The following is a 16,901-nucleotide window of genomic DNA, read 5'->3' on the forward strand; positions in this document are numbered from 1 at the left end:
TACCTGGCAGTCTGCATCGATGGGATAGACGATGTCCCGTGTGTGGATCGATGGGGCGTCGAAACCACTATCGTCCCATACTTAGGCTTGTGGAGAAGGTCCCTTCACCTGCACAGTCCCTGGAATCATCGACGGAATGCAGAGCTACAGGCTACGGTCCGTGTGCGGATTAACGGGGCGTCGCTGCCACCGTCTCCCAAACTTAGAAAAAATGAAGAAAAGCCCCGCCTATACTAGTCTCTGACCAAACTTAAGGATGTGCAGCACGGACCGTCATTGGACCAACGGTCAATCGATTGAGGTCTCGTCGATTGGGTCTGCAAATACCTGCATGTTTTAAATTAAATTCTTTTAATTAATTAAGTAGTTTAGAGATAATTAGGGATTATTAGGGATTAAAGGAAGACTAATTAAGTTGATTTAGTCCCACTATAAGTACCCTCGACCCTCATTAACCTAAAGACAACTCTCAAAATAAACTCTATTTCTTCTATCTTATTTCTCTCTCTACATGAACTAACAATTGAAGGCTAGCAAGAACTAGGGTTTGGGGGCTTGAAAGGGACGAATTCACCATCAAATTGTTGACAAATCATTAAGGTATGGGTTCTATTCACCTTTGAGATCATTTCCTCAAAGGGTTACCTCAAAACAGATTTCAAAAAAGTTGAGTTTCTTATGAGTTTCAAAAACAGATTTCAAAAAAGTTAAGTTTCTTATGATTTTCAAAAACAGATTTCAAAAAAGTTGAGTTTCTTATGAGTTTCATCCAATTATGAAATTGAAGTTATGGATTGAGTTGTTAATGAATTATTAGGGTTATATTGAGTAGATTAACATGTAATTCAATTTTTTGTGGTAATTGTTGATGTTTGGTCTAAATTGAAGAATATGATCCTCTATCCCTAACCCTAGGTAGTGATCTTGACCTATATTGTATTATGATCATTCAATTGAGTTGGTTGTTGATTTGATCACTATCCTATGGTGTTATTATGATTAAATTAAGATGAATTATAGGCCTATCATTCTAGTTCTTGAGATGTGATTTAGGTTATGAATTATAATATGAAATTAGTCTATGTATCTTGTCTCAAGTTGTGATCTAAAGATGAATTTTTTATAGATATGCAATTGGCCTCGTTATTCTATTTATAATTATTGTGTAATAATGTTACTCCCCAAGTTGGGTTGAGTAATGGGTTGATGGTAAGACCTTGATTATAGACTATGAGGAAGACTTGGTATGTCTTAGAATCTCTATCTTTACATCCAATTGTGATTAATTGTTGGTAAGTCATGATATTACATTTTGAGTATGCCTTATACTAGGATTATATGGTGGTATGATGTTGAATTGAAATGTCTTGACTATGTTGTGAAGTTGATTAAGGTGTATGTGCTATAAAGATGGTGAAGACTATTAATGTGCCTTAATATGTTATAAAATGCTAAAGTGTTAACCATACTTATATGAATTGTGATGAAAGGACTTATGCAATTCTTATTGAGCTATTGAAGCTATTACTATACAAGGGGTAGATTCTATAGCCTAAATTAAGTTATGATTGATAATTAAAGGCTTAAAGACATTTCAATAAACAAAGTTAGCTTAGCACCGAGTGAATTTGACAATGGGAGGTGATGTCTTTCCATAGAGGAAGTGTTACCCTATAGGTCTATAAGTTATGTTGACTCCCCTTTGAGGGATACTCATCCAATGTTCCCATAAGTTGAGGCCCCAATTACTAAATGGTATGTAGAGGGAATATCTATCTCTTAGTTCCTTAAACTATGTTGCCACCATAGGATACCAGCTAGTAGATCCACCTAGAGAGCTATGTTTATATGAGGTTTTACCATTGCCGGTAGACCACTTTCCATCGGTGTAAGGTCTTATGACACCGGATTCCATATTTAGCTCATGTGGTCTATGTCGGTTAAAGCGAGTGTTCCCTAAACTAAAATGAAAGAATTAAGTATAGACTAACTAAAGTGACTTGAGGGTTTTACTTAGCCTAGGTAGGAGTATGTGACTCCACCTATGCCTTGATGGGAGCTTTGGGAAGATAATATTATGTATATGAATGGTGTTAAATGTAAAATGTTTTTATTTGATGATTATGATGCTTATGAACATGAAAATAGTCTTAATGTTCTTAATTACTAAGGATATTAATTTATGAATTTATGAGGTTATATTGTGTAAAGTATGATACTAATTGTAGTTCTTGTTGGGTGACTTGATTAAGTAGGGTTATGGGGCTTTACTTGGTCATTGCACTTTTTGACTGTATGGGAATTTATGATTTGTTACCTTACTTTGTTATTAGTGTTATTACTCTTATTCATGCTTGTGATTATATTACTTGGTGATAGAATATACAATATTATGGGTTCAAGTGTGTTGATATACATTTGACTTTCTTTACTATTGGTTGTGCATAAGTTCTTAAAGGAGTAAAATGGCATGATTTAACTAAAAGCCCGTTTTTTGCATGTTTTGCTTGTGTGTGTGCATATGATTTCATATATAATACATATGGAGTACTAACCCCATTTTTTCCCTTTTCCCCAAACATTTAGGTTCCGATCGTTGAAGAGTGTTGGGAGGCGTCATTGTTGGGGATGGATTCTTCCTTTAATCCAAGTAGGGTAGGTCCTCAACTCTCGAGGGCAATGCCATCCTCTAGCTTTGGATTTTCTTATGAGCTTATTGACTCTATTATTCCTTTCCATTTTATTTGAATATTGTATTTTTGTACGACCTATACATGGTCTTGTTGAATTGATGTAAGGGCTATGCCCACATTATGATATTCGTTAGATGGTATGAGATGAGACAATCATTGATACTTTATTCCATATTATTATATATGTATGTGCAATAAAAGTAGAAGGCTTTGTAACCTTCCTATATGAAGGGTCTATGTTTACTCGATATGAATATATATTATGTGTATGTAGAGGTCTTTGTAAACCTCCAAGTAGTGATGATAAAAGTTTTAAATTTTTCCACACTTCTCAACCTATGATTGTAATGACATGAAACTAAGAGGCTAGTCTTAGTCCTTACAAAGGATGATGACGCTTGTTACATCTAGGGGGTAAACCTGGAGGTGAAAAACTTTGTACCAGAGCATTAGGTTGAATATCGTTGAGTTATGTCTCTCTTCTACCACGTCTATGTAGTTTTGTATTCATGTTTGTGAAGCGCGCCACACTTATGGGTAGGAGCCTATATGATGCTTAGGAATCGCTCTCTTTCTTGGAAATCTTGTATCGTGCCAATAGAGTATACTTATGGTGTGCTTTTGCATCTAATCCTAATGTTGTGCTTGTCGGAAGCATGAACACTCAAAGGAATGCGGCTCGAAGACTTGAGTAGGAAATTGCTAATGCGGGAGCTCCTCCCCATGATGAGCAAGTTCCTCCACTTGAGGAGAATGCTAACGTTGATGAAGCCCTGGCTAACCCTCCCCCTATGACGGAGGCAGAGATGAGGGCTATTCTTTCTCAAATCGCCCAACTCCATGACTACTCAATCTTAAGCTGCAACGGGTCAAGCCCAAGCTATGACGGAGGTTGCACCTAGGGTTCATCAAAAAGTTTCTACTATGGCTTCCCCACTTAGGGACTTCACTCGGATGAATCCTCCTACCTTCTATGGGTTTAAGGTTGATGAAGAACCCCAAGAATTTATTCATGAGGTATACAAGATACTTTATGCTATGGGGGTGTCTACAAGAGAGAAGGCCGAGTTGGCCACATACCAACTCAAGGATGCGGCTCAAACTTGGTATGTGCAATGGAGAGATAATAGACCGCTTCGAGGAGGGCTTGTGACTTGGGAGATCTTCAACAAGGCATTTCTTGACCTGTTTTTCCCTAGAGAGGTGAGAGAATTCAAAGTGGTGGAATTCATTATCCTCCGCCAAGCGGGTATGAGTGTTCATGATTACTCCTTGAAGTTCATCCAATTCGCCAAATATGCTCCTTCCTTGGTCTCCGATCCTAGAGATGAGATGAGTCAATTTGTGACGGGTGTATCAGATGACTTACATGAAGAATGTCATTCGGCGATGTTACATGACAATACGAACATTTCCCATCTTATGGTGCATGCTAGGAGGGTGGAGGAGGCTAGAGCTAAGAGGAAGAATAGGGATACAAAGAGGGCAAGGTCCTTTGAGGGTAGAGCTACAAGGAATAGTCTTGAGATTCAAGACAAGCCTAAATTCAAGAAGAGATTCTCAAATCAAGTTCCATCCAAATTTCCTAAGGCTAGGGATGACAAGGCCCCTAGGCAAAAATTCCAAAAGGGGAAGATTGGGAGTTTGTCTAATGAGAAATCTACTTGTGGCAAATGTGGAAAGGGTCATTTTGGTGAATGCTTGATAGGAACAGGGATTTGCTTAGGTTGTTGCAAAAATTGCCACAAGGTGAGAGATTGTCTAAATCTAAGGGGCAATAGAAGATTGGACAGCCAAGTGGTTCTAGTGATGCTCCAAAGAAGAATCGCTTCTATGCTCTTCGTTGTAGGGGTGAGCAAGAGACCTCTCTCGACGTGGTGACCACTATGTTAAAAATATTTACTCTTGATGTGTATGCTTTACTTGATCCCGGTGCTACTTTGTCCTTTGACACACATCTCTGGTAGCTAAGAAGTTTGATAATTTAACCGATATTTTGCATGAGCCTTTTCTATTGTCTACTCCGGTGGGAGAGTCGGTTGTTGCTAAAAGAGTCTATCAAAAGTGTCCTATTTCATTGTCCAATAGAGTTTCTTCTGTTCATATAGTAGAACTCGATATGCTTGATTTTAAAATTATATTGGGTATGGATTGGTTTCATGCATGTTTTGCATCCATTGGTTGAAGGACAAAAGTGGTGAGGTTTAACATCCAAAATGAACCCATTGTTGAGTGGAAGGGGGGAAATTCTACTCCTAGAGGTCGCATCATATCTTGTCTAAAAGTAGTAAAATTATCTCAAAGGGTTGTCTCTATCACATAGTAAGAGTCAAAGATTTGGATTCCACAATTACTCCTATTGAGTCGGTCCCCGAAGTGAGTGAATTTCCGGAGGTTTTTCCTAATGACCTTCCTGGTATTCCTCTCAAACGGGGAACTGATTTTGGTATCGGTTTTCTACCTAAAACAAATCCCATTTCAATCCCTCCATATCGGATGGCTCCGGCCGAATTGAAGGAGTTGAAGACTCAACTCAAGGATTTTCTCGACAAAGGATTTATAAGGCCTAGTATATCTCCATGGGGTGCTCCAGTATTATTTGTCAAAAAGAATGATGGATCTTTGAGAATGTGTATTGATTACCGCCAACTCAACAATGTTTCCATTAAGAATAAGTACCCTATCCCTTGGATTGATGACTTATTTGACCAACTCCAAGGGTCTAGTTACTTTTCAAAGATAGACTTAAGGTCAGGGTATCATCAACTTAGGGTAAGAGGGGAGGATATACCAAAGACGGCCTTTCTGACTAGGTATGGGCATTATGAGTTCTTGGTCACGTGTTTCGGTCTCACCAATGCTTCAGCGGCTTTTATGGACCTAATGAATAGAGTATTTCAAAATTACCTAGATTCATTTGTGATTGTTTTCATTGACGATATCTTGATATATTTGAAGAATGAGGATGATCATATAGGTCATTTGAGGGTAGTATTACAATCCCATAAAGAACATCAATTTTATGCCAAATATAGTAAGTGTGAGTTTTGGTTTAAATTAGTGACTTTTCATGGGCATATCATCTCTAGTGAGGGATTTGAAGTAGACCCAAGGAAAATGGAAGCGGTGAAAAATTGGCCTAGACCCTTGACTCGGACTAACATTAGGAGTTTCTTGGGTTTAGTGGGTTATCGGAGGTTCGTGGATGGTTTGACGTCAATTGAGTCTCTTTTGACTACTTTGACCCAAAAGAGTAAAAATTTTGAGTGGTCGGAGGCATGTGAGAAGAGCTTCCAATTGTTGAAAGATAGGCTTACTTCCGCTTCGGTGTTTACTTTACCAGAGGGTCCAAAGGGTTTTGTGGGTATTATGATGCATCCCGAGTGGGTTTAGGGTGTGTGCTTATGCAACACGGGAAGGTGATAGCTTATGCCTCTAGGCAACTAAAGGTACATGAGAGAAATAACCCCACTCATGACCTTAAATTAGCGGTCGTGGTGTTTACTTTGAAAATTTGGAGGCATTACCTTTATGGGGTTCATATTGATGTTTTTACCGATCATAAGAGTCTCCAATATGTGTTTACCCAAAAGCAGTTGAATCTCAGACAAAGAAGGTGGCTTGAGTTGTTGAAAGATTATGATATGAGTGTCCTTCATTACCCTGACAAAGCTAATATAGTTGCGGATGCCCTAAGCCGAATGACTATGGGTAGTGTATCCCATCTTGACGAAATCAAAAAGGACCTAGCAAGGGAAGTACATAGGTTGTCTAGGTTGGGGGTGAGGTTGGAGAGTCCTCTGGATGGGGGTTCCATAGTTCATCTTATCTCCGAGTCATCTTTAGTGGTTGAGGTGAAGTCCAAACAACACCTTGATTTAGCCTTAATGGAGTTGAAAGAATCGATTCTTGGCAAGTTGAATGAATCATTTTCCTTGGGGGTGGTGGTGTGTTAAGGTACCTAGGAAGATTATGTGTTCCCGATGTAGATGGGTTGAGGGATCGGATCCTAGAAGAAGCACATGGGTCCCGCTACTCAATTCATCCAGGGTCGACAAAAATGTACCATGACCTAAGGAATATATATTTGTGGGAAGGTATAAAAAGAGACATAGCGGAGTTTGTCACTAAGTGTCCAAATTACCAACAAGTAAAGGCCAAACACCTATAGCCGGGTGGCTTACTACAAGATATCCAAATTCCTACTTGGAAGTTGGAAGACATCAATATGGAGTTTGTAGTAGGTTTACCACGAACCCAAAAGTCTTATGATTCCATATGGGTGATTGTTGATAGGTTGACTAAGTCTGCTTATTTCATTCCTGTCAAGTCTACTTATTTGGCGAAAGGCTATCCAAATATCCTCATTGATGTGGTTGTGTGTCGTCATGGTATTCCGTTGTCTATTATTTTGGATCAGGGTGCACATTTTACATCTAGGTTTTGAAGCTCGTTCAAAAAAGGGTTAAGTACTACGGTGAAGTTGAGCACCGCTTTTCATCCCCGAATGGATAGTTAAGCGGAGCGTACAATACATACCCTTGAAGATATGCTTATTTCATGCATTATTGATTTTAAAGGGAGTCGGGATAGGCATTTACCTTCAGTGGAGTTTGCCTACAACAATACTTTTCATTCATCCATTTCCATGGCTCCCTATGAAGCCTTGTATGGTCGGAGGTGTAGGTCTCCTATTGGATGGTTTGAAGTGGGTGAGTCATTGATTCTTGGTCCCGAGTTGATTTATAAGACTTTGAAAAAGGTTCATATCATAAGGAACCGATTGCATACGTCCTATAGTTTGCAAAAGTCTTATGCCGATCATAGGGGAAGGGATTTGGAGTTTGAAAAAGGTGATAAGGTGTATTTGAAAATTTCATCAATGAAAGGGGTGGTTAGATTTGGCAAGAATGGGAAATTGAGTCCTCGTTATGTGGGTCTATATGAAATCATGTAGAGGGTTAGGTTGCCTATGAATTGAATTGGCTTCGGTTCATTCGGTTTTCCATGTTTCTATGTTGAAGAAGTATATCGGTGATCCCGAGTCCATTCTTCCTATTGAGGGTCTTGGTGTCAAGGATAACCTCTCTTATGAGGAAGTTCATCTTCAAATTCTTGATAGGCAAGTCAAGAAATTAAGGAATAAAGAGGTTGTACCCGTAAAAGTGTTATGGGGAAATCAATTAGTTGAGGGTGCTACATGGGAGGCCGAGGCCGATATGAAGTCCCGTTATCCTCATCTTTTTGAAAATTAAAGTTATCCATTCTTTTTAATTATATAATTGTGACAAGGATATGTGGTTTCTTATTTTTGGGTGAAGTGTTGCACATTATGCATTTTGAAAGAACATACAGTGAAGTTAATGTAGTGTTGCTATTAAAAACTTGAATTTTACTTTTTGCTTGTTTTGAGTTATGTTGCGTATTTTGATATGGTGAGTCTTCATGAAGTGATAGGTAGCATGATGTTAAGTTGAACGTTGTGCAAATGGACTATGTTGAGCTCATAAGTGTTGTGAGAAGGAAATGCCTCATGATGAAGTGTTTTGACCCTTATGTGTGGTAATATGAGTTTTGATATTTGTCTTCTTGATATGACACAATTTATATTAAAATTAATATTTTTGATTGGTTGGGCTGCTAGTCTTGGATCTATTCTTTCCTTCAAAAGAATTTTAGTGTCATTCGGGGATGAATGTTCCTAAGGGGGGGATAATGTACCACCTTAAAAATGCAAGACTCGTTGTAAAGCCTAACCTAGGTGTCATAAAGTCTTAATACTGTTTTTGAGTCCATTTTTAATGAATAAGGTCATTTAGGAGGGTTAAGAACCAAAACGTCCAAAACGTCCGGAAAGTTGGTTCAAAGGGATGTTAGTGTGCCTTAGCCTTTTTGACTAACTTTTAGGAGTTGGAAATGTATGAAAATTGGTGCAAAGGTAACCAATGGGTGTTTGAGTTGTTCCATGGTTTAAACGTCCGGGTACGACTCCGTAAGGACCAACCCAAGGGCCCTTGAGGAGGACCCCTACAGTTTGATGCAGGACTGTCTGGCAGTGTGCGTCGACGGGACAAACGACGACCCGTGCGTGGATCGATGGGGCGTCGACGCCACCGTCGTCACACACTTAAAAAAAAGAAGAAAATCCCCGCCTGCACCAGTGTCTGACCGAACTTACGGATGTGCAGCACGAACCGTCGGTGGACCAACGGTCCGTCGATCGAGGTATGGTTGATGGGGTCTGCAAATTCCTGCACATTTTAAATTAAATTCATTTAATTGATTAAGTGGTGTAGGGGTAATTGGGGATTAAACGAAGACTAATTAAGTTGATTTAGTACCACTATAAATTCCCTCAACCCTCATTAACCTAAAGACAACTCTCAAAATAAACTCTCTTCCTTCTCTCTTATTTCTCTCTCTACATGAACTCACCATTGAAGGCTAGCAAGAACTAGGGTTTGGGGGCTGGAAAGGGACAAATCCACCATCTAAATTTTGACAAATCATTAAGTTATGGGTTCTATTCACCTTTGAGATCCTTTCCTCGAACAGTTCCTTCAAAATATATTTCATAAAAGTTTAGTTTCTTATGGGTTTCATCCAATTACGAAATTGAAGTTATGGATTAACTTGTTAATAAATTCTTAGGTTTATATTGAGTAGATTAACATGCAATTTAATTTGTTTGTGGTAATTGTTGATGTTTGGTCTAAATTTAAGAATATGATCCTCTATCCCTAACCCTAGGTAGTGATCTTGACCTATATTACATTGTGATAAATTAATTGAGTTGGTTGTTGATTTGATTACTATCCGATGGTGCTATTATGATTAAATTAAGATGAATTATAGGCCTATCATGCTACTTCTTGAGATGTGATTTAGGTTATGAATTATAATATTAAATAAGCCTATGTATCTTGTCTCAAGTTATGATCTAAAGATGAATTGTGTTATGGAGATGCAATTTGCCTTGTTAGTCTATTGGTTATCATTGTATGATTATGTTACTCCCCAAGTTGGGTTGAGTTATGGGTTGATGGTAATACCTTGATGATAGAGTGTGAGGAAGACTTGGTAAGTCTTAGAGTCTCTATCTTTACTTCCAATTGTGATCAATTGTTGTTAAGTCATGATATTACATTTGGAGTATGCCTTATATTAGGATTATAGGGTGGTATGATGTTGAATTGAAATGTCTTGACTATATTGTGAGGTTGATTAAGGTGTATGTGCTAAAAGAATAGTGAAGAATATCAATCTGCATTAATATGTTATAAAATGCTAAAGTGTTAACCTCACTTATATGAATTGTGATGAAAGAACTTATATTCATACAATTCTTATTGAGCTATGATGACGATGATTATACAAGGGGTAGACCCTATGGCCTAAATTAAGTTATGATTGATTCAAAGGCTTAAAGACATTTCAATAAAGGGACTTAGCTTAGCACCGAGTGAACTTGACAATGGGAGGTGATGGCTTTCCATAGAGAAAGTGTTACCCTATAGGTCTATAAGTGATGTTGGATACCCTTTGACGGATACTCATCCACTGATTCCCATGAGGTGAGGCCTTAATTACTAAATGGTATGTAGAGGGAATACCTATCTCTTAGATCCTTAAACTATGTTGCCACCATAGGATACTAGCTAGTGGATCCACCTAGAAAGCTATGTTTATATGAGGTTTTACCTTGGTTGGTAGACCACCTTCCATCGGTGTAAGGTCTTATCACACCGGATTCCACATTTAGCTCATGTGGTCTATGTCGGTTAAAGCGAGTGTACCCTAAACTAAAATGAAAGAATGAAGTATAGACTAACTAAACTGACTTGAGGGGTTTGACTTAGCCTAGGTAGGGATATGGGACTCTACCTATGCCTTGCACTAGTTTGCCTTGATTGGAGCTTTGGGAAGTTAATATTACGTATATGGATGGTTTTAAATGTAAATGTTTTTATATGATGATTATGATGCTTATGAACATGCAAATGGTCTTAATGGTCTTAATTACTAATGATATGAATTTATGAATTTATGAAGTTATATCGTGTAAAGTATGACACTGATTGTAGTTCTTGTTGGGTGACTTGATTAAGTAGGGTTGTGGGGCTTTACTTGGTCATTGCACTTGTTGACTCTATGGAAATTTTTGATTTGTTACCTTACATTGTTATTTATGTGATTACTGTTATTCATGCTTGTGATGATATTACTTGGTGAGTAGACGATATTATGGGTTCAAGCGTGTTGATATACATTAACTTCCTTAACTATTGGTTGTGCATAAGTTCTTAAAGGAGTAAAATGACACGATTTAACTAAAACCCACTTTTTGCATGTTTTGCTTGTGTATGTGCATAAGATCTCATACTATGTATATGTGGAGTACTAAACATTTTAGTATATGTGGAGTACTAAGATCCCATTTTCTTCCCCTTTCCCCAAACATTTTAGGTTTCGGTCGTTGAAGAGTGTTGGGAGGCGTCATTGTTGAAGGCTTCGATTCTTCCTTTCATCCAAGTAAGGGTAGGTCCTCAACTCTCGAGGGCAACACCATCCTCTAGCTTTGGATTTTTCTATGAGCTCATTGACTCTATTATTCCTTTCCTTGTTATTTGAATATTGTACTTTTATACGACCTATACATGGTCTTGTTGAATTTATGTAAGGGCTATGCCCACATTGTGATATTTGTTTAGATGGTATGAGATGAGATAATCATTGAGACTTTATTCCATATTCTTATATATGTATATGCAATAAAAGTAGAAGGCTATGTAGCCTTCCTATATGAAGGGTCTATGTATACTCGACATGAAAATATATTATGTGTATGTAGAGGTCTATATAAACCTCCAAGTAGTGATAATAAAAGTTTTAAATTTTTTCGCACTTTTCAACGTATGAATGTAATGAAATGAAATTAAGAGGCTAGTCTTAGTCCTTCAAAAGAACGATGACGCCGGTTAAGTCTAGGGGGTAAACCCAGTTGTGACACTTCATGTTTTGATCAAACACATCTAGAGTTTAAAAGACTATAGACTACACAAACTGACAATACATTTTAGGAGGCAAGAACATATTCAACACTAGAAAAGACACTCCTAGCATACATTGTGTCACATCTGGAGAGCACCCCCTCGATGTAACCGACGTTGTCGTCCTCTAAGAGTACATAGAATAGCCCTTAGCATTCATCATTTCATACCATAGGTTAAAACACGTAAAAATTAAAACTTTTACATATGCATAGTGAGATTTACATAGAGCTCTCAAATACTACTTATAGGGCGTTTACATAGACTTCTTGCATAGGAAGCTTACTTAGGCTTCTCTTGTAAACCACATAATTAATAAGATTGTCTCAAATAAAACTCTCTAAAAAAGAGTACAATACTTGGACTTAGCTGATACAACTCCAATATGCCTTATAGGCTTAAAACAATGTATCAAATGTGAAAAGAAACAATAACGTCTCTACACATATGCAACAACATTGCTAGAATAGTGAAAGGGTATAATCCTCGAACATGAGGACCTACAAACAACTTGGATGAAAGTTTCCAAGTCTCCTTGAAGAATGGCCCTCTAAACTTCAAAGGCCAGAACCTACATATTTTGTAGAAATCATAGAAATATGGGTTAATAAACCAATTGTACTAAGTATATAAACAATTCACATAAAACATTTGAAACATGCATGAAAAGCGACCATTACATTAGCGATCATGCTAAGTCATATGTTCTCTTTTATGTGCATTAGTCTTTCTAATAACTATTGGAAAGACTTTAATGCACATACAAGAGAGCATATACAACACAAGGATCACAATAACACAAGTCATGTTCATAAGCAAGACAACCTCAACATAAGAACCATATCTGGGTTAAAAAAACATAAGAACCATATAAACATAACAAGCTAAATAGTTCATTTTCACATAAGATGCAAAACCCTTACAAACAATCCCATCCCAAGCCTATAAGTGCATTGGTCACGTGAAGTCCCATAATGTTAAAACCTCAAAATTAGCTAGGTGAATCTAGGGATAACATAAGTTTAATGAGTTTATAAGGTATTAAAATGACTAAATAAAGTGTTAATAGTCAGTATATAATGTTTGGAGGTCAAACGTCCATGAACGTCTATGACGTTCGGAAACTAGTCGAAGTTGGACTAGTGTATCGTAGTGTTTTGTAGTGATGTTTTGGGGGATTATTTGAACGTGAAATTCAGTACCTTGGATTCCTACGCGTAGCCTGATATACAAAGTGTCAAAACGTCGGAGTACGATGCCCTGGGGACCATCAAAAGGGCCCCAAGGAGGACACAAACTTGGACTACCAAGCTGCCGCGCCAGCCTGATTTGGGCAGTGGCTGCGCGACGCGCAGCTGACACGCAGTGGAGAAAAATCTTTCCCTACGATGCGGGGCTGTGAAGAACCATTCTGTCCAAGAATTTTCAAAAAATAATATTTGGAAGTGCCTTCGTGATGCGTAGTTAGTGCCAAGATTTCATTACGTCGTTTTTAAGTCAAATTTAAATTGGTCAAATTTTCCAATAGTTGCAGTGTTCTTTTGGGAATTTACGAATTAATTATGGGCGGTTATTGTAGGTATTGGGAAGTGTAATTAAGCAGCACAATAGCCAATAATACCCTAGAGTCCAAATCAAAAATCTTTCTCTCTAAAAACTCTCCCAAAACCACCATTGAAGAAGAAGAGAAATTGGAGGCTGCTTTAGGATGATATCATCAAGGTTTCAATCTGGGTATAAGGATCTAATATAATATATGTGAAGCTTAATCATTCATGGATTCTTCGATCCATGAAGCCCCCCTAGTTTCCCTACTAATGAGAATCCAAAGAACCTCATTCAAGAGAGGGTTGTAATTGCATCGTGGGTAAGGTGTGTTTGTGATCCCAATAGAGTGGGTAAAATCCACTTATGATTATATACTGTTTTTGTGGAGATTTAATGGTGATTATGGTAGTTGAATTTGAAGGTGATTATGGTGATCTTATGCCATTAGAGACTAGATGAAAGTTTTCTATTGATTATTATTAAATTGATTTTTTATTCTATATTAATAGATCATGGTTGAATCACGTAAGTATGAATTGAAGTAGATAGATTTAATAAATGAAGATTGGTCTTGATTGAATTTAACCCTAAAGAAGGATTTATGGTTATTTTCACCTAATTATGAAGAATAAGAAGAAAACTAAGGCTAGAAGACTCTATAATCTACCTACGAATGAAGATAAAATGAATTAATGAATGATGAACCATAGGATGGTTGTGTTGGTTGTAGATTTAGGATGATTGAATGAAAGTAATCGATTTACTTGAGCATAGAGAGATTGTCTAGGACATCCCTCCACGAAAAAAGAAGGTTGAGCAAGGCTTTGCAAGTAAACCTTGGAGTGTATTCTTGACTCCAAGTGGATATGCAAAGTGAGATGGATAGTCTAGCAAGGGTCCAGACTCCAAGTAAAAAGGAGATCCAAACGTAGTAGTTGTGATGACTATCTAAGTAGGTCTCATTAGGCGGCAGTCCTCTACGTAGTAGAGTCAAGGTATCCTAGTAGAGATCTCCATATCCTATGAACTTAGACTTGCTTTAGAAGCATTTTGTATTGTTCAAAGCAATAGATGAACTTAGACATGCCCAAGGTGTATCTTGCAGTGTTCATAATATGTGAACGAACTTAGACATGCCCAAGGGGTATCTCGTAGTGTTCATAATTAAGGGATCAAGATACCTTAAAAAGTATCTCGTAGGATCCATATGATTAAGGAACTTAGACATACTTAAATAAATATATCATAGTGATCAAAAGATAATGATAGGGGCTAGGCTCCAATGTAAGAAATATTAAAGGAAGCCAAAAGTAGTACCTTGCATGAATGGTTGTATCGGACATCATGAGTGCATTGCTCAAGGTATAACCTATGGTCACTAATGGAGAAGAGATTGAAAATAGGATTGGATTAGAATGGCCTTTCCTAGTATAGTAGAATAAAGATGAGACAATCTTAGTAGATGGAGTTAAATAATAAAGAATCTATGGAGGTGAATATGTTAAGGGTGGATTTCAAGATAGGCTTAGTATGTAGGGTAGTATGAGCTGCCTTATGTCCATTACACAATCATGTTTTGTGGTGACCACAAGAGTATAGTACTCTTTAGTATGAAGAACATAGGTCTTAATTATGATAGTGGATTATGATCACGAATGACCAAAGAAAGGTACTTAGCTTTGGTAGTAGTATGAGATGCTACCTTAGCCTTGCACAAGTATACTTGGAGGTAGCTTGTGGTATAGTTCACATGAGTAAGAAGGACAAGTAAGTAAGTATGAACTCTTATATGATTTATGATTCTTTATGCTGATATGATGTTTAAGTCATGCTTATGACTTTATCTCTTATAAATATGTCTATTATTGACTAACTCTTTGAGATATCTTTTGTTTGGTGTTATAATTTACATACTTAGTACATATCGTACTAACGAATATTGCCTACATGTTGTCCATGTAGAGTCTTGAGAAGGTTGAGTATCTTTCGAGGGTAGAGTTAACAGGTTTCCAACAAGAGAAGAAGACGTGGGTCCTCAAAGCTTCGAGGACGCACCTTTATGTTCCTTTATGTCTTTCCTTATGTTTTAGATTTTAAGTGGGCTGCATCCCAATGTGTTTCATTCATGTCAATTTAGATGGTTTTTGAGACAATGTTATCAGAAATGCTTCTGCTATTATGAATTTTTTTTTGGTTTATATTTCAAGAGAAGTTTAAAAATTCCCTCCATTTATGCATGATGTTATGTAATGAAGTCAAGAGGATTTTACAAGACCTCCGAGAGGTCGAGTATGCCGTGTCGCGACCCAAGGGTTGCCCTAACTTCTATGGTGTACTTGCGGGTCGTGACAAGCTTGACATCAGAGCATAAGGCTATGAAAATGGTTTTAGGATGTCTCAAAACTACGTCTAGTAGATTCTTATCCATCGGTGTGAATCGCAACACATCTATGAGTAGGAGGCTATGGGATGGTTAGGAAAGTTTCACTTCTTTACTCTTCAAGTCGTGCCATAGAGTTTGGCTTTAGTAGGCCCTTTTCTAATTCTTGCCTATGATTTTATAGGTTATGGCTAACACTATGGACAATGCTAGAAGGGAAGGAGATGGGAATGGGGAGCAAGAGATTCCTCCCCCAAGTTTAAGAACGAGTTCCTCCACAAGTGCAAGAACAAGTTCCTCCTCAAGTTCCTAATGATCCTCAAATAGGGAATGCTATGTTTGAGGAATTCAGGGCTTCTATAACTTTTTTGGCTCAAGCCTTAACGGCACAAGCTAATTGAGGAGAGGTGGCTTCGGCTAATCCTATAGGAGGAATGGGTGCTACTAGAGTAAGAGAGTTCTTGAGAATAAATCCACAGGAGTTCTATGGCTCCAATGTTGATGAAGATCAGAATGGTTTTATTGATGAGGTGTATGAGGTGCTTATAATCATGGGAGTGTCTTCCATTGAAAAAGGGGAGTTGGATTCCTATCAATTGAAATATGTCGCCCAAATTTGGTATGAACAATGGAAGGATAGTAGGCCTATGAGAGCGGATCCTATAGAGTGGGAGACTTTTAAGTTGACTATTCTTTATAGGTTTTTTCTTAGGGAATTGAGGGAGGCTAAGTTGGAGAAGTTCATAAACCTCAAGCAAGGTAGTTTGAGTGTCAAGGAGTATGCTTTGAAATTCACCCTTTTGTCTAAGTATGGTCCATGTTTTGTGGCAAATCCTAGAGACTTGATTAATAGGTTCATGACGGGGGTGCCCGATATAGTAGAAGAAGAATGTCATATGGTCATGCTTGTTGATTACATGGATATCTCCCCACTGATGGTGTTTGCCCAACACATAGAAGAGTCAGAACTAAGGAAGGAGAGGGCTAGAGAAAAGAAGAGGTCTAGGTATTAAGGTGATAAGTCTTTCCGTGCTAAGTCCGAGGGACAAGATAGGACTATACAAAAACCAAGGTATTCTAGTCAAGATTCTTCCAACACCTCTAAGGTTGATAAGGAGAAGGGGGGGGGGTCTTTTAGATCTTATTACCCCAAGAGTGGAAGGATTTACCATGGTAAGTGTCTAGCCAGCATGAATGGTTGCTTTGGGTGTGCAAAGGATGTGTATAGGG

At 37.8% G+C, this 16,901-nt stretch overlaps 1 protein-coding gene across 1 annotated transcript; it reads left to right on the top strand.

The window, feature by feature from the left end:
* Positions 1–3,944: 3,944 nt before the first annotated feature.
* Positions 3,945–15,984, top strand: LOC107001132. The gene is made up of 2 exons (XM_015199295.1): positions 3,945–4,442; positions 15,856–15,984. Exons 1-2 carry the CDS (start codon positions 3,945–3,947, stop codon positions 15,982–15,984), a joined length of 627 nt encoding a protein of 208 aa, XP_015054781.1.
* The last annotated feature ends 917 nt before the right edge of the window (positions 15,985–16,901 follow it).

The sequence above is a fragment of the Solanum pennellii genome, chromosome 10 (assembly GCF_001406875.1).
Source record: "Solanum pennellii chromosome 10, SPENNV200".
NCBI lineage: Eukaryota > Viridiplantae > Streptophyta > Magnoliopsida > Solanales > Solanaceae > Solanum > Solanum pennellii.